General features: G+C 38.8%; 1 protein-coding gene across 1 annotated transcript in view; it reads left to right on the top strand.

The window, feature by feature from the left end:
- Nucleotides 1-24925, top strand: part of MDN1 (midasin AAA ATPase 1) — an 87070-nt gene that overhangs the window by 35097 nt on the left and 27048 nt on the right. The window contains exons 37-68 of the mRNA XM_031057598.1: nucleotides 216-338; nucleotides 1219-1416; nucleotides 1507-1614; nucleotides 2178-2366; nucleotides 3181-3270; nucleotides 3364-3624; nucleotides 3766-4036; nucleotides 4380-4539; nucleotides 4840-4956; nucleotides 6085-6293; nucleotides 6849-6994; nucleotides 7484-7686; nucleotides 8797-9017; nucleotides 10017-10130; nucleotides 10937-11069; nucleotides 11743-11852; nucleotides 12505-12638; nucleotides 13245-13405; nucleotides 13714-13834; nucleotides 14937-15147; nucleotides 15289-15520; nucleotides 16325-16451; nucleotides 17328-17498; nucleotides 17640-17854; nucleotides 17954-18335; nucleotides 18518-18627; nucleotides 19710-20406; nucleotides 21372-21533; nucleotides 22230-22503; nucleotides 23472-23707; nucleotides 24355-24450; nucleotides 24690-24784. Of these exons, the coding sequence (XP_030913458.1) occupies nucleotides 216-338; nucleotides 1219-1416; nucleotides 1507-1614; nucleotides 2178-2366; nucleotides 3181-3270; nucleotides 3364-3624; nucleotides 3766-4036; nucleotides 4380-4539; nucleotides 4840-4956; nucleotides 6085-6293; nucleotides 6849-6994; nucleotides 7484-7686; nucleotides 8797-9017; nucleotides 10017-10130; nucleotides 10937-11069; nucleotides 11743-11852; nucleotides 12505-12638; nucleotides 13245-13405; nucleotides 13714-13834; nucleotides 14937-15147; nucleotides 15289-15520; nucleotides 16325-16451; nucleotides 17328-17498; nucleotides 17640-17854; nucleotides 17954-18335; nucleotides 18518-18627; nucleotides 19710-20406; nucleotides 21372-21533; nucleotides 22230-22503; nucleotides 23472-23707; nucleotides 24355-24450; nucleotides 24690-24784 (6077 nt within the window). The remainder of the gene's footprint in view (nucleotides 1-215; nucleotides 339-1218; nucleotides 1417-1506; nucleotides 1615-2177; nucleotides 2367-3180; nucleotides 3271-3363; nucleotides 3625-3765; nucleotides 4037-4379; nucleotides 4540-4839; nucleotides 4957-6084; nucleotides 6294-6848; nucleotides 6995-7483; nucleotides 7687-8796; nucleotides 9018-10016; nucleotides 10131-10936; nucleotides 11070-11742; nucleotides 11853-12504; nucleotides 12639-13244; nucleotides 13406-13713; nucleotides 13835-14936; nucleotides 15148-15288; nucleotides 15521-16324; nucleotides 16452-17327; nucleotides 17499-17639; nucleotides 17855-17953; nucleotides 18336-18517; nucleotides 18628-19709; nucleotides 20407-21371; nucleotides 21534-22229; nucleotides 22504-23471; nucleotides 23708-24354; nucleotides 24451-24689; nucleotides 24785-24925) is intronic.

Here is a 24925-nt window from a genome sequence, read left to right as displayed (position 1 = left end):
AATTTTTGTTTTTAAATATTGCACCTGGTCACTGGAGTCTATAATGAAAAAGCTTTCAGCATTTTGCAATTGCTGAAAATTATTAATTAGATCTAAAGTGTACATATTAAAAGGGAAGGGAGAAAATGTTAAGTAAAGTTAACAAATGCTGTTTATGAACCTCTGTTAAATTTTGTCATTCCTCAACTCCCCCATTCTGTTCTTTACTCCCAAAGGATGTGACAGACTTATTTGGGACAGACTTGCCTGTCGAAGGTGGGAAGGGAGGAGAATTTGCCTGGCGTGATGGACCACTGTTAGCAGCATTAAAGGCTGGACACTGGATTGTCTTAGATGAGGTAAATTCAGGTTTGAGGACAAATAAAATGGAATGTTCTAGAAGAGCAAATTTGGTGATTTGCCTTGTGGAATAAATACCTTTGAGTGCTGATGACCCCCTTCTTGGAGGCAGGTGATGACTAGACTTCCTTGAGGAAAGAGAACAAGGATTGAATCCCAGCTTAAATTATTGCAGAAAACCAAGGATAGGTTTGATTTGGATTTGAAAGTTTTTAGAGAAGAATGTCAACAGATGTTTGGTACAAGTGTTCTTTATGGATGCAATTTCACTGAAATAGAAGGTGTTTTTTTGGGGACTAATATACTGTGTTGGTTACTGATTTAATTGAGATGGGGAAGAGTTCCATCTTGCCAGTATAAGCTTTTCTGCCATGCAAGGTTTGTCATGTGCCCTGTAGCAAGTGCTTTCAAGCATGTGTGTGCACAGATCTGCCTTCTTGGCAATATGCACTCTAATTACTGCAGAGTGCAAAATCTTCAGTTCTTTAGCTCCTTGTAAACCTCCTTTTTTCCCCTATTGAGAACAATGTCACTTCAAACAACCACTAGAGACTGCCTGAATTTAAACAAACAAAATGCTCTGAGCGCCACAAATGTATGAACATAAATTTAGAAAAAAAGTCTTGAAAATGCAGGTTTTACAATGGAGAATTGTTTTGTTATCACAGTGAAAAAAAATAGTACAAATAACAAGTGAACATAAGGAAATGGTAGTTGCTCGAGTATAATAACAGTCTAGCTGGTGGTAATAACTTGTCTTAGTTCTAGAACAGCAATGAAATGGAATTTTGCCTTCTATATATCCCAGACTATTAGACTAGAGATTATGCAAAAATTTTTTTTGGAGCATTAATATTGTATCCTTCTTTCTTTCCTCAGTTGAATCTGGCTTCTCAGTCTGTGTTAGAGGGGCTAAATGCGTGCTTTGACCACAGAGCTGAGATTTATGTTCCAGAACTGGGAATGAATTTTCATGTACAGCACAAGACAACGAAGATTTTTGGATGCCAGAATCCATACAGACAAGGAGGTGGAAGGAAGGGTCTCCCCAAGTCCTTTCTTAATAGATTTACACAGGCAAGCTTATTTGTTTGGTTTCAACTACATCACGATCCTGTCTTACAGGTTTCTGACTTTATAAGCATCTGAATTCTCTTGATTTTACAGGTGTATGTTGATCCACTGTCAGCAGAAGATATGAAGTTTATTGGGAATACATTGTTTCCTGCTATTGATAAAACCATTATTGCTAAAATGGTTGCTTTCAATAACAAGGTAAACATATTTGAATTTCTTTTCTGTAGAAGTAGGCAGAATGCAGTAAGTAGAAAAAAATTAAGTATAATGTTTTATTTCCAAGCATTTTTATAGAGAAGTGTGTGGGTAAAAAAAAGAGGGATGGAAATATATGCAGAGGAAAGTAAAGAACACCACTAAATCTGAATTCTTGTGCCATGTCAATCAGATGTCTTGTTGATATTTGATGAGGCACTGTTTTTCACGGAAGATAAAACATACATACACAGGAGAAAGTAGTATTCTGTCACCTTAGGTAAAATCTCTTGTGTCAGCATCTTACTGCATATTCATTTATAAGAGTGCAACAGTAAACTGCAAAATCGAGCTGTATGTTAAGAGAAACAGCAAGAGGCAAACTAAATCAAGCTTTAGTTCCTGACATATCTTCAGCAAAGTAAATTCAGCCTGCTCTTTCAGTTGTCTTTGTCTTGTAAGCAGTGCCAAAGGCAGAAGTTCAATTGACATTTAAAAAATATTTGAAGACCAGCATGTGGATGGAATCAAAGATTTTTTTTTTACTTACTACCTTTTTTTTTCAGATTGAAAAAGAAGTAATGGCTGAAAAAAAGTGGGGACAGAAAGGAGGACCCTGGGAGTTCAACTTACGTGATCTTTTCCGCTGGTGCCAGCTTATGCTTGTTGACCAGTCACCAGGATGTTATGATCCAGGCCAGCATGTGTTTTTGGTATATGGAGAAAGAATGAGAACCAGAGAAGACAAAGAAAAGGTGAACCATTGTTCTTCTTCCTTTCTCTTTAGATGGTGAGGATATATTTATAGAAATCCAAGTATAGATCTCCACTTTGAAGATTCCTTGCAATTCATTTGTAAATATTTATCTCTTAAAAATTAGAAGTAGGTTTGTTTGGAGTTTTGGGGTTTGCTGTAGATACCTGTTCCCCTTGCCATTTGAAGTATCAATTTAATTAGTATAAAAGCAGACAGCTGATGTAAATGAAGGTGAGTAGAATAACCAAGGACTTAAAGTAAAATATATCATATTCCTGTGTGGTTCTGTATTAAATAATAATGTTTGCTACCTACTTATCCCTCTCTTGCTTAGAAATCGTGTGCTTTTGTTTAATTTCACACCATTTAAATGGTATTAAACTGGGAAGTCAGATTGTGAAACTTAAGTTACTGGCTGTATGTGACTGGCTAATTCCTCATGGCTTTACTGTCCCCTACCTGTATAACTATTAACAATGTAACATTGTTATATTTTTCTGTGTCACCTAAGAAAGAACTTATTTATGAAGTAAATTCTATCCCACTACTTTGTTAAAGAGAAACGTTGCTTACAGTATTTCAAGTCTCAGGAAACCATGATTAATGAAAGGGTTGCTGTGGGCAGCTCACACTCACACTGTTTGCTACACTTAGAGTTAAATGAGCTTGTAATTTACAGTGTTAAGTTACTGTCATACAGCTGTGGAGCTGAGAGGAAAAGATACTTCAGGTGTAAACCTTTAGAAGTGAATCTTTGGAACAGTGGATAACTTGAACTCATAAGTCTCTTTTTGCTGTTTTAACTGTTCTAGGTTATTTCTGTATACAGAGACATTTTTGGCCAGGAGGCCAGTGTGTATACAGGAACCAGGGAGTTTCACATCAATCCATATAATGTTCAGGTAAACTGTTGACAAGGGATTTTGTGATGGGATAGGGAAGGAAACAACTTGCACAGCTAAGCTCCATTTGCCTCTCTCTGTCGTCCCTTTCAGATCGGTTATTCAGTTCTTTCTCGTGGCAGCCATATCCCTCATTCTGGCAGAACTCTCTCACTTCTGCATCATTCACTGCAGTCCCTGGAGTCTATAATGAAGTGTGTGCACATGAGCTGGATGGTGATTCTGGTGGGCCCAGCAGCTGTTGGCAAAACCAGTCTGGTGGAGCTGTTGGCCCATCTCACCGGCCATCGGCTGAAGATCATGGCGATGAACAGCGCAATGGATACAACTGAACTCCTGGGTGGATTTGAGCAGGTAAATACTGGTTTGGTAATATGGCAGAATTTCTCCTTCCTATCTAATAGTGGCCAGTCTGCTGTGAGCTTAGTGTTTGTAAATGGAGCCCTGGCAGCACGGTGTTTGGCATGAACTGACTCCCTACTGGCCTGTGTGCAGGTTGATATCAACAGGCCGTGGCAGCGCCTCTTGGAAAAGGTGGAAAGTGCTGTGAGCACACTCGCAAGGGACAGTCTGCTCCTGGCAGAGCTTTGTGCAGATGATGCTGAACTCGTGCTGCGTGCTTGGAGCAATTTCATCCTGAATTACAAACCCAAATCTCTGGGGGAAGGAGGTGGAAGTGTTACAGCTGAATTAGTGAGCAAACTGGAGGGAATACTTGTACTTATCCAGCGACTAAACAACAAAATAAATTCTTACACAAAGGCAGGTATGTATGTTGGCTTTCCTTCTTTTTTTTTTTAATCATTGTTTAAAATAAGGCATCAATACTCATCAAATTTCATCTAATAGGGGAGAAGTGATGCAGAAAAGTACCTGTTTAGGGAGTAAAGTGTCAATCTGTTTTGTATTTCTTTGTGCTGGCAACTTTTTCTGTTCATGTGGCTTTTGCCTATGGGAGGCTTCTTAAGAGCTGGAGCCTCTGCTGTTATGTTCCCATAAAAAGTAGGAAGCATATATGTTTATTAACAAAATACCTACTATTTTTCTTGAATGGTGCTGGAAGCTACTTCATTAATGTAAGTCTCAGTGTAAGATGTATTTCCTTTCAGAGTTTGCTCACCTGGTAGAAGAGTTCCGGCGTTTCAAGCTGCAGCAGGCCCAGGCTGCTGACTGCAACAGCCATGGCACTTTTGAGTGGGTAGATGGGATGTTGGTTCAGGCCCTGCAGTCTGGAGACTGGCTCCTAATGGACAATGTTAATTTCTGCAAGTAAGAGATTTTACTGGCCTTGTTTCAGTGAACCCTTTGACTTCCCTGATTGACTTTGCCTCTTACTGAGTGATTCACAACTGAATATTTGGCATTTGATAATACACAGGAGCAATAAATTAGATTTTCTGGAAGAGTATCTTCCTTCTCAGACAGTGTAGCACTTGACAGTTTTCCTGTTACCTTATAGAGTAATTAACTGTTTGGGTTTTGCTTAAGGTTGGTACCATTTTGATTTCAGATCAGAAAGGGATCAAATTGGTACCTTTTTATGACCAGATGAATTTGTTTTGAATGCAGCCCTTCTGTGCTGGACCGCTTGAATGCTTTGCTTGAACCAGGAGGTGTTCTGACCATGAGTGAGAGAGGTGTCATAGATGGCACAATTCCTACAATAGCTCCTCATCCAAACTTCAGGTACTTATTTCTGCTTTTTGTTTCTCCTTTTTTTCTCCCCCTTTATCAAATAGCAGGTTTAGCATTAAAATACCATCAGTGAGCCAGTCTTCTGATATTTTGAATGCTGTTCAGTTTGCCATGCAGTGTAGTGGCACTCTAGCAGGGAAGAAAACTGCACTGTGGTGAGCATATCAAAGAAAGCTTAAGAGGCTTTGCTTTACATCCCTGTTGCAACATGAACTGTTACATAGGAAAATTCATAGCAGTGTGCCTTTCCCTTCATTTTGCATTTCTAGTTTAGGACTCCAGCACTTCCCTGTTTCACTGTGATGAAATTGAGGATACATGCATTTGAGAATGTTGAAGTCTTGAGATATGCTGGTTATGAAAGTTGGTATATGGGCATAATAATTTTCTTCCCAGCTTTTTCCATCCCATATATAAATTCGAGTTTCCTGTAGTAACAGGACTTAAAAAAACCCCAACAAACTACCCAAATAGACAGCCTGTTCTCTCAGACCCGAAGTAATCTCTGGGGAAGATGGAAGGAGAATGTAACAGGATTCTGTATCATTCCTACCTGTTACAAATTCATGAGAAGGATATTGGGACTGATACCCTCTGGTTCCTCTTGACTTTTCAGAAACCTGTTTTCACTGCATTGTATCTCAGAAGTACATTTTCCTCCTGGCTTTTAAGAGGCGTCTATTGATAGTATTAACTACTTGAATGTTGGATACTTTGGTTTTTAAATAGTACAGATTTATTTGAAGCTGTTGCTAAGACTTTTGAACATCTTTATAGCTCAGAGGCATAGTCTCAGTTTTCTTTGGAAGTGGGCAAATGATAAAACAGACATAATTCAGATAATAATAAGTTAGAAGTCATACAAAATATCTGTGTCTAATTGCAAAGTATAACTATTCATACGGATTTCTTATTTAAATTCAGTAGCTGTCTCTGGATTTCTAGATACTGTGTTTCCATTTTTATGAAGAGGAATTTACTTTATGGAGAAGCAGATTTGGTAGTTCCAGAGTGATAGTTTAAGGACCTAAGTTACATCCTAAGAATTTAAGGCAGCTGACATGGATGATTGTTGTAGGCCTCTTCCAACTTAAATTATTCTTATCTAATATCCAACAGACTCTTCCTTTCTATGGATCCAGTTCATGGGGAAATATCCAGAGCCATGCGGAATCGTGGGATTGAAATTTACATTCCTGGGGAGAATGATGGAAATATATTGGACAGTCTGGATTTGAAGTTACTCCTGCATGGTTTGGGTTTAGTTGGAGACAGTGTCTGTGACGCACTTCTGGCTGTGCATTCAGAAACCAAGGAAGCAATAGCAGGTAAAAAAAGTCTGTTCCCTATTCTTTAGCAACATGGGCTCATTATGTATATCTGGATGAAGTCTTTAGTATTAAACCCTGGTTATTTTATTGTGTTATGCGCTGATATAAGTAAGCACATAAAACTATAATCAGGTACTTTTGGATTGGTGTTTTTTTGCATTCCCATGAAGTAGGCCCAAGTCATGGAAATGTGGTAACTACTGTGCTTTGGAAGGAGACATCAGACACTGGCACATTGCCCCTTGCTATTGGGAAGCCGATGTATTCAAAGTGAAAATCAGAAAAATAGAGGGTTTGCACAAGTTGTATTTTGCAGCTGAGTTTCATTCAGCTCAGCTGTCTCATGTCTTATTTTGAGCTGGTCATCTGTTACTTACAGTCTTGTCAGATTTTCATATCAACCTTGGGAAGAATCCATTCAGCTTTCAGGTTGATAGGATAAATTTGTTTTGTATCATGACACCTAAAATGGTGTTTGTGAGATTAAAGGGCTGATAGTTGCTAAACATATAAGAGTTGCTAACATCACTCTAATTGCTGTGTATCTTTCAGGTTCTGTGTCATCTTTGTCACCTTTGCTTCAGGCTTCTGTATTAATTGTGCAGCAAATACAGAGAGGCTTTGGATTAGCAAAGTCTTTTTACAGAGCCTGTTGGGAAGTTTATGGACGCTCACAACAACTGCAGATTAACCAAAAGGTAAAAATCCTATATTTGAAAGCTTTTCTTAGATCATCTAGATAAATGAAAAATGTAACTTCATGAGGCTAGTATTTGAGATCCTCTGCTTCTTAAATGCCTGAGACAGAGACTGATGAAAATGGTGCTCTTGGAGAGATGAACCAAACAGTATCCTGTTTGGACTCTGAGGCTTGTAGTTTGTAACAGCTTCAGCTGAGACTTTGGGATATTCACACTGATGTGTCTGTAGCCTGTAACATTGTGCACACTCATCTGTAGACCCATTCACTTCCTGTTCGAAGCTGCACAGTGTGTTATTTCACTTCTGGTAGGAATGTTTTGGTACTTTTATTGTGTACATTATATAGTGTTTGTAGAAGATTTGGTGTCTAGTAATTCCATAATAAATCCATGTAATTTAAAGAGTTTCCTGAGCTGTGGAATAGCTTGAATACATGTTACATGTTTGAATGTGACTCTAAACTGCTTTTTGGTTGTTTGTTGTAGCTTGTATTAGAATTGGTTACGAGGCATGCTTCCTCTCTGGCTTCCCCTGACACTTGGGGTGAGTCCTTGCTGGCAGTGGGATTGTGGCCAGACTCCCTGCCTTCGGGTCTGTTTGCAGCTGAGGACTCACTCCTTTCCACAGTCCAGAGTGATGGACAGCTCCTGATGTACTGTCTGCATAGACTAAACCTCAGAAATTGCAGGTAGGCAGGAAACTTTTTTTTTGGGTCTAGTAAATGAGAAACCATATATGTGAACTATTCATGGCATGTCATTTTTTATTGCAAAATCCTGTCTTCATCAAACTGTGCAGGTAGAGATTGTGATTGTCATACTCTGTGTTCCTGTTATTTTTACCTTGCATACAACCACTGCAAATGAAAGTTCAATTATTTACTGCCTTATTCTTAAGTCTTCCAAATACATTCAAAATACTTGACTTCTTAATCTTCAGTAAGTGCATTTGACTCATTTTGAGAGTTGCTTAGCAGAAAACATGAATGCAAACACTGGTAGGTAATAAGAGCACCAAAATTTCTTCCTTCAGTTTCCTTCTAAGCTTTAAAAAACTTGAGCATTGGACTAGTTCAAAGTACACTAATGATTCTCTGGATTTCCAGTTTTCATGTAATCGATTACTCATCAGTAATTTTAGGTCCAGTAGCTTCAGGTAAAACCACAAATTTCTTTCTTCAGACAGAGCTGTCTGAAAGAAGCAGACACCCCTGTGCAGGGGGTATATGAAAGAATTTTCTAATGATTTCTCGTGCAATATAGCTGTTTTTACAACACTGGTGCAAAAACTTCATTTCTGCCTTCTTTGCTTAATAACCTACTGTGGATTATAATAGGTATACAGGTAGGTAGTGTAGGTTGCTTCCAGTGAAACAAGTGTGGAAGCTTGTAGTAAGATAAAAAGTTGGAATTGTAAACTCTTAGCAATATGCTGTGTTGTTTGCTGGTTTTGTTTGGTTTTGTTGTTTTTTTACTCAATGACACTTCCTATCTTTGTCTTTTTAAATTTAACTTTACATATCATTCTGGTGCACAAATCAATTAGAACTTCTCAGTGAAATTCTGTGCATATTCGCTTGAGCTAGTGCATGAATTTTTGGCAGCAGTGAGCTCCTAATAGTAGACACTGCCAGCTGATTTGAAGTTGGAAACTGGTTTTAAAGCGAAATAATGGAGGAAAGATCATTGCATTGCTACACTGATGCCTAAAGATGGTTGCATAGCTTGACCTGCAAAATATATTTTTTCCTGGAGCTGGCAGTTCAAGCCCTTGATTGCTGAACTTGTTTGTGTTTCAGGACATTACCAGTGACTCTGCAAGATCTTAAGAAAGTTCTGCAGTCCACAAATCCCGAGAGTCTCAAGTTCAGTGCTGTTGAGATAGATGCAAACTGGATGGACGAAATGGAGGTGCTCCAGGCTTCAGTGAAATTGTTCATAGAAAAGGCAACCAATCAAGACTGGAAATTAAGAGTTAAATGGCTTAACTCCTTAGCCAAAAATCTGCCACAGGTGCTTGGTAGGTAATCATTTAACTTTGTTTTGTCTAAGGGCTGAGATGTTAAATCTTCTATGAAAAGATCCAGACCTTTCCAAATTATGGGTTATGAAGACTCTCAACTATCCACACTAATTCAAGGGCATGGAGGCTCCAGGGAGGGACAGAAACAGGTTGTGCATGTTAGGGAAGTAAGGAGATTTGGGCCGAACATTATCCTTTATTATTCAACCATGTGTATAACTTGTGCCACTTCTGAATTAGTTACTTTTGGATCAGTTTTTCATCTGTGTAAGCAAATATGCCTTTTCACTATTTCTTTTAGTGATAGTGAAAGCAAGCAAATGCCTTCTGTGTATCTGGTGCTAAAATACAAATGCTTAGAAAGCCAAGAAACTGCAGAACTGAGATTTCCTGAAGCAGTGTTTTCTGAACATTCAGGATAATAGCTGAGATAAGCTATTCAGTTAATTACAGAATTAATCACATTAAATTCATGAAGCATTTAGGCAGCCATTAGTCCAAATAATTCACACATTCAGCTTTCTTCTATGGACTGAAATCTCAGATATGCTGTCCCTATATTAATTGTTTCCTCTTTATTTTGCTGTTTTTTCAGGCAAGTAGGTCTGTATAGTGGAAAATATGTAAAAAATTAATGAAAAGTGTGCTCTTTTTTTTCTTATTGTAAAGAAAATACACCCCCTCAAAAAATAAATAGATGTATTTAGAGGAAGATCTGAAGGTATAAATTCATGGATTTTAACAAACCATATTTTACTAGTATACATGTAGTATCACTAGTTCAACTAGAACTCCTTACAAGATTTATGTCTTCAGCTGTGACATTCTGGTGCTTTTAAGACCTTTTGGAGCCAATACAAAATATGACCAACCAGAATATCCAAAGTGGATGCACAGATTTGATTCAGTCTGCTTGTGCTGGCTCAGTTGAAGTTATTTTTCTTGATTTGTACTAAACACCCTTTTATGCCCATGTTCTCCCCTCTTCACCCACAGATTCAGTGAGGATTCAGCTGGAAGCAGGTGCTGTAGCCCTTGGTTGTTTTTATGCCAGTCCCCTCTCATCTGGAGTCAGTAACATGATCAAGTTGCTACAGCCAACTATGACAGGTACTCCTGAAAAAGATGGATGTAAGATATCGCTTCCTTTATTTGTTCTCTGAACGCACTGCAACCCTTAGGAAATATATGTAGCAAAACAAAGGCTAAATTCTAAATATATGTTGCCTTTGTCATAAAAGAAAGTACAACAAAGAAAACAAACAAATAAAAAAGAAATTACAACAAATACAAACATTCTTGCTGTCTAGAACGGCAAATATGGCATTAAATGCATTCATACTGTTCAAGTTAGAGATGAGCGCTCTCCCCATGAGTCCTGGCTGTGTATCTGTGACTCAGATGTATTCCTACAGCTCAGAGTGATCTGAAGAGTGATTCAAAAATTCACTGCCTTTCTGACTTTATAGTTTAGGCACCCTGGTCTTTTTTTTTCCTCAGAATTTGTGTTAGCCCATCTGAAACCCATGGCTTGGCCTGTAATTCTCCCTTGGTGTTTTGTGGGGAGCTCAGACCTGTGGCTTCTTTTCCAAGCTTGTTAGGTGCATGAAAGCTGCATCCAGTGACACTGGGCCTTTTATGGATAGTCCTGGGTGTCTTGCCTGGACTGTGAGCCAGACTTAGTTTCCAAGCTCTGTTTGGGTGCTCTATCCCCTGTTTAATTTATTGTCACTGTTGTTTTACAGAACCTGCAGTCAGCTTTAGTGCTTTTCTGTTTGGATATCTGGAGTGGGACAGTTTGACTGCCTTCCTCCTAGGCTGCTTCTTTCTTTCCCTAATGTTCTTGCATAGGCAGGGGGACCAAGAAGAGAACTGAGTGATGTTTCACTGCTGTCCTGTCTTGTCTGCCTTTCCAGATGAACATGTGATGCCTCTGGACCCAAGATGGAATATGCAGTTTTTGGAGATCATTAGAAATTCTATGAACTTTGATACAGAAATGGAACACACAGACCAGCTTCTTATGCTTTTGAAGTCTGCAGCAAATCGGTGGGTTACAAAAAAACCTTGTAAAGAGTGCCCAGTGCCTGTAACCAGTGCTCAGTAAACACTTGAGATGTCTGCCAAGTGTGATTTTAGGTTTTGATAGGTGTGGTCAAAAATATCAAGCAGAGGTTTTTGTACAGGTATTTAAATTTTTTGCTTCTGGTTTCTGTAGATGCGTACTAAACACAATCACTTAATATAGGAACAGAGCTCCCAGCATTCCATACAGGCTGCAGTACTTCAAGGAAAAATCAGAACTGTGGGATAAAGCATTAAAGAGGCAGAAGCAGCAGTGTGAGATTTCTGACAAAACTTAAATAGTTGTCCTGCTTTTGGATTTTGACTGTTTTTCCTAATAAGATTAGCAAGTGCACAGATTTTGAAGTTAAAGTGTAAGAAAGCAGCTGCTCACATCCTACAGGATGTGGTGTTGTATCTGTTTAGCAGCTCACTGGTTTTTCCTTCCTGGTGAAGTCAGGAATCTGCTCCTTGTGAAACTTGCTTCTACAGAAACCATATTCAAGCAATTAGTTGTGTTGCACCTCATGCTTCTTCCATAATACACTGACTATATTATGTCACTTTGCAGTTCAAATGCCACGTTGTAGTTCACCATTCTCATAAGGCCAAGGTTTTAAACAGTACTGGATTGATAACAACTTTATTTTTACTTCAGGGCAGTGTTATTTCTTGACCGAGAAAAGAGAAGTTACCTTGAGAAGAGTTTGATTGCCAGCAAGAAGCCAAGAAACAGTGCCTTAAGAATGTCTCTAGATTTCCACAAAAGTGGGTTGATGTTTGCTGTTCCTTTTGGTTCTGTAGTCAATTTGAAATATGGATCATTTGCATTGTTATGAAATGTGTACTTCAAACATGGTATGCAAAGAAAGAATATGTGAATGTAAAGCAGTCAAATGAGGACTAGTGTGGTATCTAAGACACTGTTCTTAAATTAGATATACCTAAGGTATCTATTTATGTCCTGCCTTTATGAGGTAATCAGTATTATGATTTTTCTCTTAATTAACCAAATTGAAGAATAACAGTGGAGAGAAACTGGAATAGTGTTCTATCTTTACCTAACAAGAATAACCAAATTCTTCAGATGTGTTTTTGTTTTATGTAAGTAGGAAGTTTTACTTCTAAAACAAAGGGTAAAATTTAGTGATGAAGTTAGTGTTCTGCATAGAAGCAATTGTCCAAGAAATCCCTCATGATGGGTTTTTAATATATGTATAAAATGCATAGAGGTAACAGAGAATTGTGAAAATAATGAAGGGCTACTTTTATTGCTTCATTTCTTGGATCTTTTCAGGTTGTGGTTTATTTCTCAATCACAGAGAGGTTCTAGTGATCAGAAGTTGACACATATGTGTAATGTGACATGGGGCTGGAATATTCAGTCTCTGCCTTTCTTTTATTCTTCCCCAAACCTCAGATCCAGGAAGTTACAACAGTCTTCCTCATGTAGTCGTGGTCAACCTTGCTGCTTTCTTTGAACTTTGGGATGCATTTGCACTTCACTGGGTGAAGTCTACTCAGGGGGCCTTAAGTGACGATGACACACATGATGTGAGTAGACTTTGCACAGTACATTTATGGAAATCAAGTGAAATGAGATTATGTGCAGAACACTATTTTTAGTTTCAGGGGCCATGAAATAAAATGCAGTGCTTCTGTTTGTATTCAGAATATGCCTAACAGTAGGCAAACAATCATGTTTGTTTCAGTGGCTGTATTTGTGCCCTCTAATACCTGCTTAGGATGGCATGAAGTGTGCTGTAGGAGTGCCTGTTTCTCTCCACTGATGATAAACAGAGTGTCCATTTCTATCTGTGATAAGACTGTGTGAACCTAGACAGCTGACATGCAGGCCACAGAGGTGGTTCACTTCTCCCTTTCCCTTTTCAGACCATGAATATCATTTTGCTCAAATCTTGACATTATAGACTTGTTGCAGGGATCGGTTGGTTTTGGCTGCTGTTGTTCCCCTTGCTAGTGTGGTATTTTCAGAGAACCTGTAGTTGAGTCCTGGTTGTGTAGCACTAAATACAAAACGTTGTGGGATTCTGAAGTTAATACAAGTGGTGGTGGTTTTGCTTTTTCTCCTGCTCGAAGTAGGAAGTGTTGTGTAACCTGTGGCAGGGGTAACTCTGTAACCCCCTTGGCTGGTTCTAGGTTTTGTGCTGCTCGCTGTGGCGGGACCGGCTCTGGGCCGTCTCCGACTCTGTCACCGTGGATTCGCCAGGGTTGTCACTCCTGGCTCTGCACTGGCACTGGGTCATGAAACACCTCATTGACAGAATTCCTCAGATGCTTATTGGGTCAGACCAGAACAAGTGAGTGGCTTTTGATTTGTTTCTGTTAAATAGCTGTATAAATTACTCTTTTCTGTAGTGTTATAGCTGCTAAGCATTGTTTAGATTGGTGTCCCATGTTCCATTAGTGATGCAAATAACATAGTTTATTTTTTAAATCTTTGTGTGCTTCTGCTTACTCAAATGATCATCTAGAATTTTTACCCCTTTAGTAAAAGAATACTTATACATCCTTATACATCCTTGTGTCTTGTTTCTCAAACTTCTGTTAACTGTGGGCTTTCTTCCTCCCCTCTGTCCCTCCCTTTTTTTATTTTTTCCTCTACAAGGATTTCCAGGGAAATTCAATCCATTTCACAGCAGATTCAGAACTGCTTGGTCAATCCTGCTGGTAATTCAGCCAGTATGAAGATACTACAGAAGTCTCTAGGAAGACCCCTTCCTTTTAAGGTATCAATATTATGTTTGCAAAGGATTTGTATTTCCAGCAATGTCCAGATAGGCTTTAATATATTTACAGCACTTGCTTTTTCAGGACAGAGATAGCACAATTCTTTTTCTATTTTCAAGATTGATTAAAAAAAATCAGCACATGTTAATGTACATATCTTTTGAGAAATATATCAGTTATCCAGATATAGCATTTATACTATTATGCTATGTATAGAAAATATTTACTTAATAGAAAGAGGTACCCGAGCATGAAAGTATTACTCCTTGCTATGCTTTGGAGGCTTGTGAATATTAATATGTCACTAGTTTATTCAGTGGACATAGGTGTATTTAGAACAGCCTTTGCTCTTCCTTTTCTACAGCATAAGATGGGGCTGCCTTATGACTTCCCAAAACAAGGCCTCTTAAATTTGACAGTTCAAAATTTGTTGTAATTCAATTTTCAAAAAATATTTCAGTCAATTTTCTGAAGAACACAAGTCCCTGTTTAAAAGCAGTGCACAAGTGGACATGTGCAGTAGTATTAGTCACTAGTGCTTAGACCTAGGTTTTTATGACCTTCTCTCTCAAGGATACTCAGCTATCAAAAAATGCGCAGTTACTTCATGAGACTCTGGTGAACATTCAGTGCTTACTAAGAATTTGGAAAGATCCAAATGTATTTAGGCACCCAAATGCATCTAATATATCTAAACCTCCAAATGTATTTAAATTGAAGGTGTAAACTATAATTTCTTGTAAGTGACAGTAGCTCCTGGTATTTTTTATTATTTTGTGTATTTATTGGCCTTGATTTAGATTAGTTGCCCAGTTGAAGTACTATTTGTCTGCATGATCTATGTAGTTTCTTCATGAAGGGGAAAAAACCCTAACGTGACAAGGAGGAATTGTAGCTACCTGTGTTAATTTCTGTCTTCCTGCTGTATTGAGTCCGGCTACTAAAAGATTATTTTTAGGCTGTTGTTGCAGGCTTGTTATAGATGCTTGTACTTTAGTTGTATGCATGTGCATTTGAAATCTTAGTTTTGTCTGCAGTCACAAATCTTGTTTGTGGCTTTGTTAGCACTGCTGAAACAAATTGTCTTTCTCATGTTTCCAGGATAAACTGGGCATGGAATGTTTTTCTCAGTTAAAAGCTCTCAGCAAACCACTGAACATCTTGGAGCTAAGATTGGCCTGTGGAGACAGTAGATGGCAGGAAAAAATGTGCTGTGTGAAAATTGCTGCCACAGGAGTGAAGATGAAGAAAGCATTGCTGCAAGCTGATGGCCTGATAATAAGAGCCAATCATTTAGAAGATGTTAGTCTGGGTAGGTGACACTTGTGAAGAGCCCAGCAGGATGATTTCTGCCATCTCTATTCTTTTGTACACAGATGGAAAGGATGTTAAATGTTCACTGACAAGAAACATAGTATGTACATTTATGTGCCTCTTTTATTCTGTCAAACAGATCAGCTACAGATATTTTTGAAAGCTGTGCATTCACAGCTGAAAGCAGAAGGAGTCACATACAGTTATTCAGAAGAAAAGCTTCCTCAAGACACCATCTCCAGCCAGTTAGATCCTGCCCTGCTAAACCAGCTCTGCAGTCAGGTTCAGCTGTGGCCTGCAATGGAATACATAGGGGTGCTCTGGCAGTACAAACTAACAGCAGATTATGTGGCCAAGGCTTGTGCAAGAAGGTAAGAAGAAGTTTGGAGAAAGAACTCCTGTGTTCCTTTCATGATATTCTGAATCCCTAGCTAGAAGCTGTAACTTTGGTGCTTTACATCTGCATGTAAACCTGTATGTTTGTAATTTATCTACACCTGTGTGTATGTGCATATGTATCTATGCAGCACACTAATATATGTGTATCAGGAACCAACAGAAGGTGTCTATACTGTATTGCTGGGGGCTACTGCAGAAAAACGGAATTAGACCTGGAGATAAAGTAGGCTGGCATGCATGCTTCCTTTTGTGTAAACTATACACACATAGAATCATAGTTTGAATTAACATTATTAATTTAAGAAGCTTTAGTGTTGTTTTAACGGGCCAAGTGTATTTATTTTTAGTCTGGTTTACCATTCCTTAAAAGAAAGCTATTCATTTATGGATTTCAGTGAAAGTAATTTTTTGTGTCATGAGACTCTTAGAATCACTGGTTCACTCTTGAATTCAGCAAAGTTCTGACTTCTCACAAAAGCTGTAAAGCTAGAAAATGGTTTGTCCCCAAATGTTTTCTATGTTTTGCTCAGTGTGGAGCTTCTGGCTACAGGACATTTACGCTTTTCCCCCTTTTGTTTAGATTTTGTTAGCTTTGAAGGATTCAAGTGTTTTGAATATCATTTGAGTGCTTGTTCTTCCCCAACATTTGAAATACTGTCATTTTAACCTTTTGGCGACTTTGCTTGCCATTCTTAATTTGTTTTACAATCCAAGTGATTTATTTCATGTACCCTCCTTAAGCACTGCTTAGGTTGTAATTTTTTTACCTGCTACAGGAAGAAGTGTAGTCAAGACTTAAGCATCTGTTCAGATCTAGCTCAGTTCATAGCTTTTTCTCTGAAGCTGACACCAGCTGCTTCTCACCATCTCTCTGGACTGTGGCACTTGTTGCACCTTAATGAAGTAAGAAGTTTTATTTTAATTTAATTTAATCAGATCTTTAGTTTAATTAATCTTCCTGAAGTTTTCAAAGGTTCTTCAAAATATGTATATCACTTAAGATTTTTGACATGCAGTTTTTCTACATCTGCCTGACAAAAGCTGTTCCTTCTTTTAACAAGAAAGGTTATTAACTGTGAGCCTTCAGAAAATGCAATTAAAACACAAAGTTGAAAGATAAAATACAACAAAGTCTTCAATAAAATAGTTTTGTATGACTTTGTTTGGTAGTATTGTTCCATACATCCATCTGTGACCTAATGGGAAATTGTTTGGATGGAAGGTGCCAGCCTGGTTGTATCTATGTATTCAAAGTAATTTTATGCTGAAAAATGCTTTCCTTTGTTCCCATGCCTCTAATTTTTTTTAGTTCTGTTGCAAATCAAACAGATTGATAAAGCTACTTGATTCATTTTCTGTAGAACATTGAGTAACTCTGCTTAATATTTATGATACAGTGATTGTGTTCCCACAAAGCACAGTAAAACACAAGTTCACCTTAAATGCTTCAGAGCAGAGTATTGGATGGCTTTACCTGTTTCATGCCTCTGCACCTTTGTGCATTGCAACAAAAGGTTGCACAGTCACAGACTGCAGGCTGTATTCTAACAACTTGCTCTGTAAACATGCTTCATATTTCATAGGTAGGAGACAGTGCTGACCTCAGGAAGTTTACTCTTCATTGAGGAGATGCAAGCAAATGCTACGTGAATTCTTGGAGAGTATCTTGGACTATCCCTACTGAAAAACAGAATCATACTTTCTTTGTACATATGTGTGCTTAATTCTCTTCTGCTCCCTGTACATTGTTCTCACCTCTAGGTTTTTGTTTCTCCCTAGATATCCCCTGAAGAAATGTCTCTTCTGTCATCTCAGCTAGTTAATGCTGTGTTAGCATCCTTTTGGAGCAGTACTTTCACCACAGACCCAGATTACTGGTTGACTTGGAGGCCACTGCCTGCAGCAGAGGAAAACAACTTCTCTAAATCCCATGTGAACCATTCTATGAAGGTTTGTCTCTTCTGACCTAATCAAATTCTAGGCTGAATGCTCTTGTTGACTAATTCAAGTTTTCTAAAGCAATATTGTAAGTTCTAGCATAGTCAGAGCAAGTTGCATCTGAATGATCTAACTCTTAATCTCTTGATTCAGGGCCCAGGCATTTTGACCCGAGCTGTTTTCTCAAAGTGCTTCTTTGAAATTCTAACTAGCAGCAGCAAGACAAGCCAGTGGGATGTGAGTGGGCTTCCTGTCTTGTCATCATCCCATGTAACACTGGGAGAATGGATGGAGAGAGCACAGCAGCTTCACAAAGTCAGCACAGCACTGTGGACCAACCTGGCTGTCTCTTCAGTAGCAGATTTTAGGTATTAAGACCTCTCTTCCACATATCTGTTATTTAAATCAAGCATGTTACAGAAGGTTGCTTACTGTATGTAAACATTTTCTCATTCCTTTTTCTCCAGACACACAGATGCTAGACTGCAAGGAATAATGCTAGGCAGACTGCTCTCTGCCCTGGTAGATCTGATTCCAGTGGATCTGCAAGAAGAATTTTTGGAGCGCTGTGAGAAGCTCTACCTCAAGGATCCTGTTGCATATGAGTACCTTCTCAAGATATTTGAAAGCATCACTGATCAGGAATTACTTCCTAAAGAATTCCTGTTCCTTCTGCTCACTTGCTTGCATCAGTTCTATGGGGAAGGGCTTCGGGAGTTACCTGAGACAGCTTGGCGAGGAAGCCTCTGGGTGAGCATTGGCTTGGTGCAGATCCAGATGTGGATTCCACAGACCAGGTTTGATCCAGCTGTTAAAAGAGAATACAAGCTCAAGTACTCAAAAGAAGAGGTGAGTATGAAGCCAGGTTGGCTTTTACCTTTATTATGTATAAAATCAATGCAGAGGAGTTTGGCTTGGTCATGATTTTTAAACTATACAGTAAGAACTTCTTCTAATGTCCAAGAAGTTGATGTACCTCCTTGGTTACTAAAATAAGAACTTTTGTGAATGGCTTGTTTTTTCCTTTTTAGTTATACCAGCTGGAGTGTGAATGGAAAACACATGATTTTTCATGTCAGCTGCATACAGGAAAAAGTATTGAAGATGAAACAGTCAGCAACTATATTCATCCCCATATCAGGTAACACCCAGGCACTGAACCCATCTCTTTTAGAGTGGACATGTCATCTTTGTGTGCTCTGGGTCTGAAGCTTTACAATTTTTCTTTTTTTCTGTAGAAACTAGAGTTGCTGGTTTTAAAGTATCAATTTACATATTGAGGTGGTAGAGAAGAAGCAGCTGTGCTCCTTACTTGCAGTAAGGAATTGTCTTTACACTTTGTACTGCTGAAAATAGAACAATTAAAGCCGTGGCCATCATATATTGATGAAGTTGAAACCAGAAGTAAAAACAATGCCATACATTTAAATTACAGTACTTTCCTTAAATGTGACAATATTATCAATCAGTTGAAGTGAGATGAATTATCTATCACTGTAGTTTCTCAAGGCCATTATATGTGCCAGTGCTATTTTGCAAACTTCTTCAGCTATATTACTGGGGGGAAATCTACATATGTGTATTTTAGCAATAGCCTTTGCTTGTGTTGCAGTGGATGAATTAAATTTCTTACCACACAGAGTAGAGTACACTGTTGATATTCAGAATCTGTAGCCACTGTTATTTTGTTTGGGGCTTTATGTAGTTCTTTTTTATCAGAGGAACTTGAGGAAATTTTAAGGAGAGCTTTCTCCTTTCTGCAGCCTTCCAAGTGTGTTCTGTGTATGTGAAGATAGAAACTGTCTATTATTATTTATTTTCCACTTTCAATAGGAATTTTTGATTTCATTATTATACATGTAGAGGATCTGGTAGTTCCATACTACTGTTTAAAGAGGTTATAATAATTGAAAGCAGGTTTTGAATGGCTGAGTTTTACCAATTGCTTGTGGTAATATTGTTTTTTTTTTAAAGCTCACAGAGCTGTCAGGTAGCAAGAAAAAAGTACTTGAAGTTTGTTGAAGTGGCAGGGAGAGAAGAAATCTACATCTGTGGGCTAAAAGGCTGTCCCTTGTTTTTTCCTTATTTGCTGTTTCACACAAAATAGCAGAGTATTTTCTGATTATTCTTTTCCTGTATCTAACTGCTATGTTAGATCTATTTAAACAAGTTCGTATGAAAAATATTCCCATATCTATATTGGTCAATGTTATTTCTTAACAGGCTGTTGCATGAAAGAATGCAAAGGTTGAAGCAACAAATAAGCAGTCTTTCTAGAAGGAAGGCCTTCAGGCCTCCAGCTCCTCTGTATGATTGCTTGTACCAGGAGGCTCACCAGTACATCAGCAGCATAGCGCGGGTTTCCTCAGTCCAAGACCTTCTAGCCCGCCTCCTGCAGTTCCTCCGTGGAGAGAGACCTAAATCACTGCAGGCTGTACAGAACCTGTTAAATGAAGAGGCATCGTGGCAACAATCACACCATCAGTTCAGAAAACACCTGGCAGAGGAGTATGCTGTGTTCCCTGATGCCATCGTTCCCCTCCAGGCTGCCATCGTGCAGCTGCAGCACGGCATGCGATTAGTGGCTTGTGAAGCAAGCGCAGTGCTGCAGAGCTCTGTGTGCCCAGCTGATCTCAGCAACCTCCTCACTTCTTTGCTGGCATTTCCTTCTGTTGGCCGGGCCTTTCCCACTTACTTTGCTCGGGCAGAAATTTTATGCTCAGTGAATTCAGTTGGGGTACTTAATGGACTTAAAAAGTTCTCTCTGAAGCACTCTGAGGGAGGATCTGAGGGAGCTGAGCAGCCTTCCCCAACTCTGGAGCAGCTCCTGGTGAATGCTTTGTTGCATCTTCAATGCCACGTACTATCCAGAGGAGAGATGGACCCGAAATCTCTGCAGCTCTTCAGACATCTGTGTCGGGTAAGCTCTGGATGCCCATGACTGGGAGTCTTGCTCTGAACTTGTTCCCTGTGGAAGACATGGATCTGCTAAAACAGCTCTAGAGGAGGGCCACATCATGGGGCTGGAACACCCCTCTTGTGAAGAAAGGCTGACAGAAAGGCTGGCAGAGTTGAGGTTGTTCAGCTGGGGGAAGAGATGTCTCTGAGGAGACCTTGTTGTGGCTTTTCAGTTTATAAAAAGGAGGGAAGGAGACTTTTCACCAAGGCTTGTAGAACAGGGCATAAGAGTTTAAACTGAAAGAGGGTAAATCTAGATTGGATATGAAAATAATTGTTGGGAAATATGTATGGTGAGACACAGGAACTAGTTGTCCATAGAAGTTGTGGATGCTACAACCCTGAAAGTGTTTGAGAGTGATTGGATGGGGCTTTGAGCAACTTGGTCTAATGGAAGATGTCCCTGCCCATGGCATAGGGGTTGTATTAGATGATCTTTAGAGGTCCTTATCTTGATAATTATTGGTATGATGTTCTTTAAAATCTTCTAATTTTTTCCCAATTAATTGTAAAAGATAATCTAGTATACTGGATTAACTTGTTTGAATTTATCAAGGCATAAAACAATAGCCTGTAATAATTAGTAAAGATTTTATTTATGTAAGAAAAACCCCAAGCAACAAAACCCAAAGGTGGACACACACAAAAAAATGCACCCCAATGCTAACTTTGTGGAGAATTTCTTTATTAAATGTTTAAGAAAGGAGATTAGAACTTGGTCAAGTACTCTGTTGTGTATTGTCTTTACATTTTCCTCATTAGCTTGTTAAGAGGGTAACTCACAAATGTTAGATGGCTTTGATTTCTACTGTTGTAGACCACAGAGGAGGGAAGAGCCAAGCAAAAGAGATGCTGCCCCATTGATGGAATAGGAGACGATGTTAAGTGTTAACTTGTGTAGAAGCATCTTGCTTTGTGTTCCCTTAGGCAATTGTAAATGAATGGGATGAGCAGGAGCGCCATGCCCAGGAGCAGGAGGCAATGGAACGCAGCCTGTACAGATACAGGAGTAAAAGCCACGGGAAAGGACGGAGTGAGGAAGAAGAGGAAGAAGAAGAATTCAGGAGGAGATTTCCTTTTCATGAAAAGGTAATAGCTGTAACTCTGTTAAGAAACACAAAAATTACATCTGAAGTTGCTCCTGAAAATAAATGCTGTAAATGACATGAGGAATGAAGCAGCTTTTCCTTCAACCAAAAGCCAAACTCGGGTAGATTTTGATAGGTATTCAGTTATGTGCTTGTGGTTTATTTTACCTTCTGGTTGAAAAATGTTTTTGGGATTAATTTCCAGGCTTGAACTGTACTGTGGTTTGGGTGAATAATCCCAAATTATGTAACTGAACCACAATATAGTTACTTGTAAAAAGCTGGAATTTTGTTTGTTTAGCAAGTAAGGTCATCTGAGGTTCTACTATAGGTGGAGAAGGCTGATCTCCTTGATTAAATAAAGCAGCTGGGACAGAATGGTTCAGGTACTCAAGTGACCATGCAGTGTTGAGGTGGTTTATCAGCAGACACAGCTGCTGCTGCTGCTTTTTCTGCAAAGGAGTTTAGTTGGCAGCAGCCCAGGGATCACTGTACTGCACTCCTGCCTGCTGTAGTTACACCCTGAAATGTTCTGTACACCTGTGTTCAGTTTCAGACTGGCAGTCTGTCTATATGGTACCAGCTGCAAATCATTAGCATGTCATTGCAGTGCCAAAAAAAGCAAAAGAGGAGGTAGAGAGAAGAGACATTAAAGGAAGAAATTAAAATTTACTTTTGATTATCATGTAATTTGCAGGACTTTGAAGATATCACAGCTCAGCCAAGCTTAGAAGAAAAAATGGAAACTGAAGATCCAGTGGAAGACCAGCTGGAAGTTGACAGAGCCATTTTGTCCAAGAGCTCCATGCAAACAGTAATGAAGGCTCATCAGCAGTTGTGCTTAAACTTTGCTCGATCCCTGTGGTATCAACAGAGTCTGCCTTCTCATCAAGCCAAGCATTATTTCAGTACATTTATTTCCTGCTATCAGACTGGTGCATGCCTGGTGTCACAATTCTATCCTTTAATTGGTAAGACTGCTAGCAGTATTTCAGATATGCTGGTTTAGATTTGTAAAGAGCTGTTTCAAAATAATCACATTACAGGTCATGAAACACACCTGTTATGGGGAAAATGCACAAAACAGAAAATCCTTTTCACAGAGAATTTGTCCCATGTTCAGAATTGTCTTGTGGAATGCTTTGATTTTTTTATTCTTCTATGCATTTTTTAAATTCCATTTGGTAATACAGAAGACCAACACAGTTTAACAAATGTATTGACTACTGAGTGAAATTTTGATCATAAGATCTTCATAGTCCTGTGGAAGATAAAGGACTTGAAGAAATTTCACAGAAGTAAATTTTGCAATGAAGTTCATTAAAGATTTGTTTTAAATTTAGCTTATGTATATAAAGTAAAAAGAAAAAAGGTATCATGGGGGTTTTTTCCCACCCTGAATTTGCAAAAACTTGATGTGTAAATTTTTTAAACAATATGTGAGAACTCAGAATCATCACTTGTTAAAGCACAGCTATGTATTTCAGTTCTGATCTAGGCGTGTGTGCAATTAAGATGAAGTGGGTAAGGGCTGTTGTTTCTACCATACCTTATTTTTATGTTTGCACCTGAGCCATAATGTATGTGGGATTACTTTTGTGTGTTGGATTACTTTTCCACTGAGCCTTGCTTTATAGTAGTATCTCCTTGATGTAAATTTATATACAGACAATCTGTTCTTCTGACAGGATTACAACCTGTCTTTATAACACTCCTTGTACTTTCATAGAAAAATCTGTTAAAATAGAGAATATAAACTCTTAAGTATGTCTTGTGTTCCGTACTCCATCTCATTGTTCCAGTGGTATAGTCTTATATCCCTGTAAAAGATAACATGCTAAGGCTTGGGATACAGGGTGGGAAAAAACCCCTAACTTCATCTATTCAACTGGAAAAAGAACCAATAGCATGTGTGATGCCTTCCTTACTTGCTTCCTAGGTGCTGAAATGAATGACAGTCTGTTGGGAAGCCAACTTCTGCTGAGCACTCTTCTTCACAATACTTTTTTTGAGGAAGTGACTTCAGATCTTGTGCTGCAGCAAGATGGCCCATATGACTTCTATCAGCATCCCAATATTCAGCAAGTCCGACAGTGCCAACCTGTACTTGACAATTTTGCTAAAGAAATAAATGGGCTACTGCAGGAATGGCCAGAGCATCCTGTACTTGTGCAGGTAAAAATAAATACTTGAAGCATTTTAGGATTACATTTATGTGTGAATATGTGTATAGATATGCATAGTAATGTGCATGCACATTGATATGCTTGCACAGATGTTGTATTACTCATGCAGATGTTTTGAAGTCATACCTGTTTATTCATAAGAGGTATAGATTTTGCTGTATGTATTACAGCTGTTCTATTTTAATCATGAAATGTTAAGTGGAATTCTGTCAAGTCTGAAGTTAGAGTTTTAAGCAGTCTTCAGTCTGCCATAGCTCAAAGATCCCTGAGGTCTTGCTGCTTCTACTCAGTTTTCTTCTGAAGTTCTTTCTTTCATAATGCTTTAGAATAATTATTTTTAGTCCCTCTTACAGCATCTATGTTGTCTTCAGGTTACATTTCGTGGGGTAATGTAGAAACTCAGATTCCAGATGAGCTCTTGGCCTTAGGTAATTTGTGCTGCCTTCCTCAAGTGCATTGGCCTTACTGAACTCCCAGTGATCTTATACTAAATTGAGAAAACAGTTTAAAAATGTGTAAAAAAGAAAAAAATTCTTATCTCTTGTGAGGGTCAGTTATGCTCATAGAAATTACCTGAATTTCATGGCTTCTTCTGTTGAAGTGCAGCTACTGAATGTTTTTGGTTTTGTTCTGCAGCTGTTAGTTGTGATGGACAGAATCTGGAGTTTTCCACTTTCTAGTCCTCTCTCCAAGTTTCTGAATGGCTTGGAAATTCTTCTTGCAAAGGCACAGGTAAGAAGAAGTCTAAGATAAAGTTCATTTCTTTATTTTATGTTTCCTTACCTATATTTGGTACCATGTTACAAACACAGTACACGAAAGCTATCTGCTTGTCAGGATTTGGGGAAGGTAACTTGCTCCATGCTGAAAGTTTAAAGAGCAAGAGCCCAGTAATCCAGAGTAATGCAATGAGTTTTGCCAGGCAGTGACTAATCTCTGCCTTTGTGTGAAGGGGAATTTTTCTTTTCTAGGACTGGGAGGAGAACGCCAGCCGGGCCTTGTCCCTGCGGAAGCACCTGGATCTGGTCACACAACTGATCATTCAGTGGCGCAGACTGGAGTTGAAGTAAGGATTGTCCTTCCATGCTGCTTTTCCTTAGATACTGTAAGCTGTCATCTCCACATGGAGACACACTCCAATAGAGAATTGCCTTAATTTTGGAACATGCTTCTGTGTATTTGTCGTGGTGAAAATATGTGAGGGAAA

Source organism: Geospiza fortis, unplaced genomic scaffold (genome assembly GCF_000277835.1).
Source record: "Geospiza fortis unplaced genomic scaffold, GeoFor_1.0 scaffold264, whole genome shotgun sequence".
NCBI classification, from domain to species: domain Eukaryota; kingdom Metazoa; phylum Chordata; class Aves; order Passeriformes; family Thraupidae; genus Geospiza; species Geospiza fortis.
This window is presented reverse-complemented; position numbering and strand designations above follow the sequence as displayed.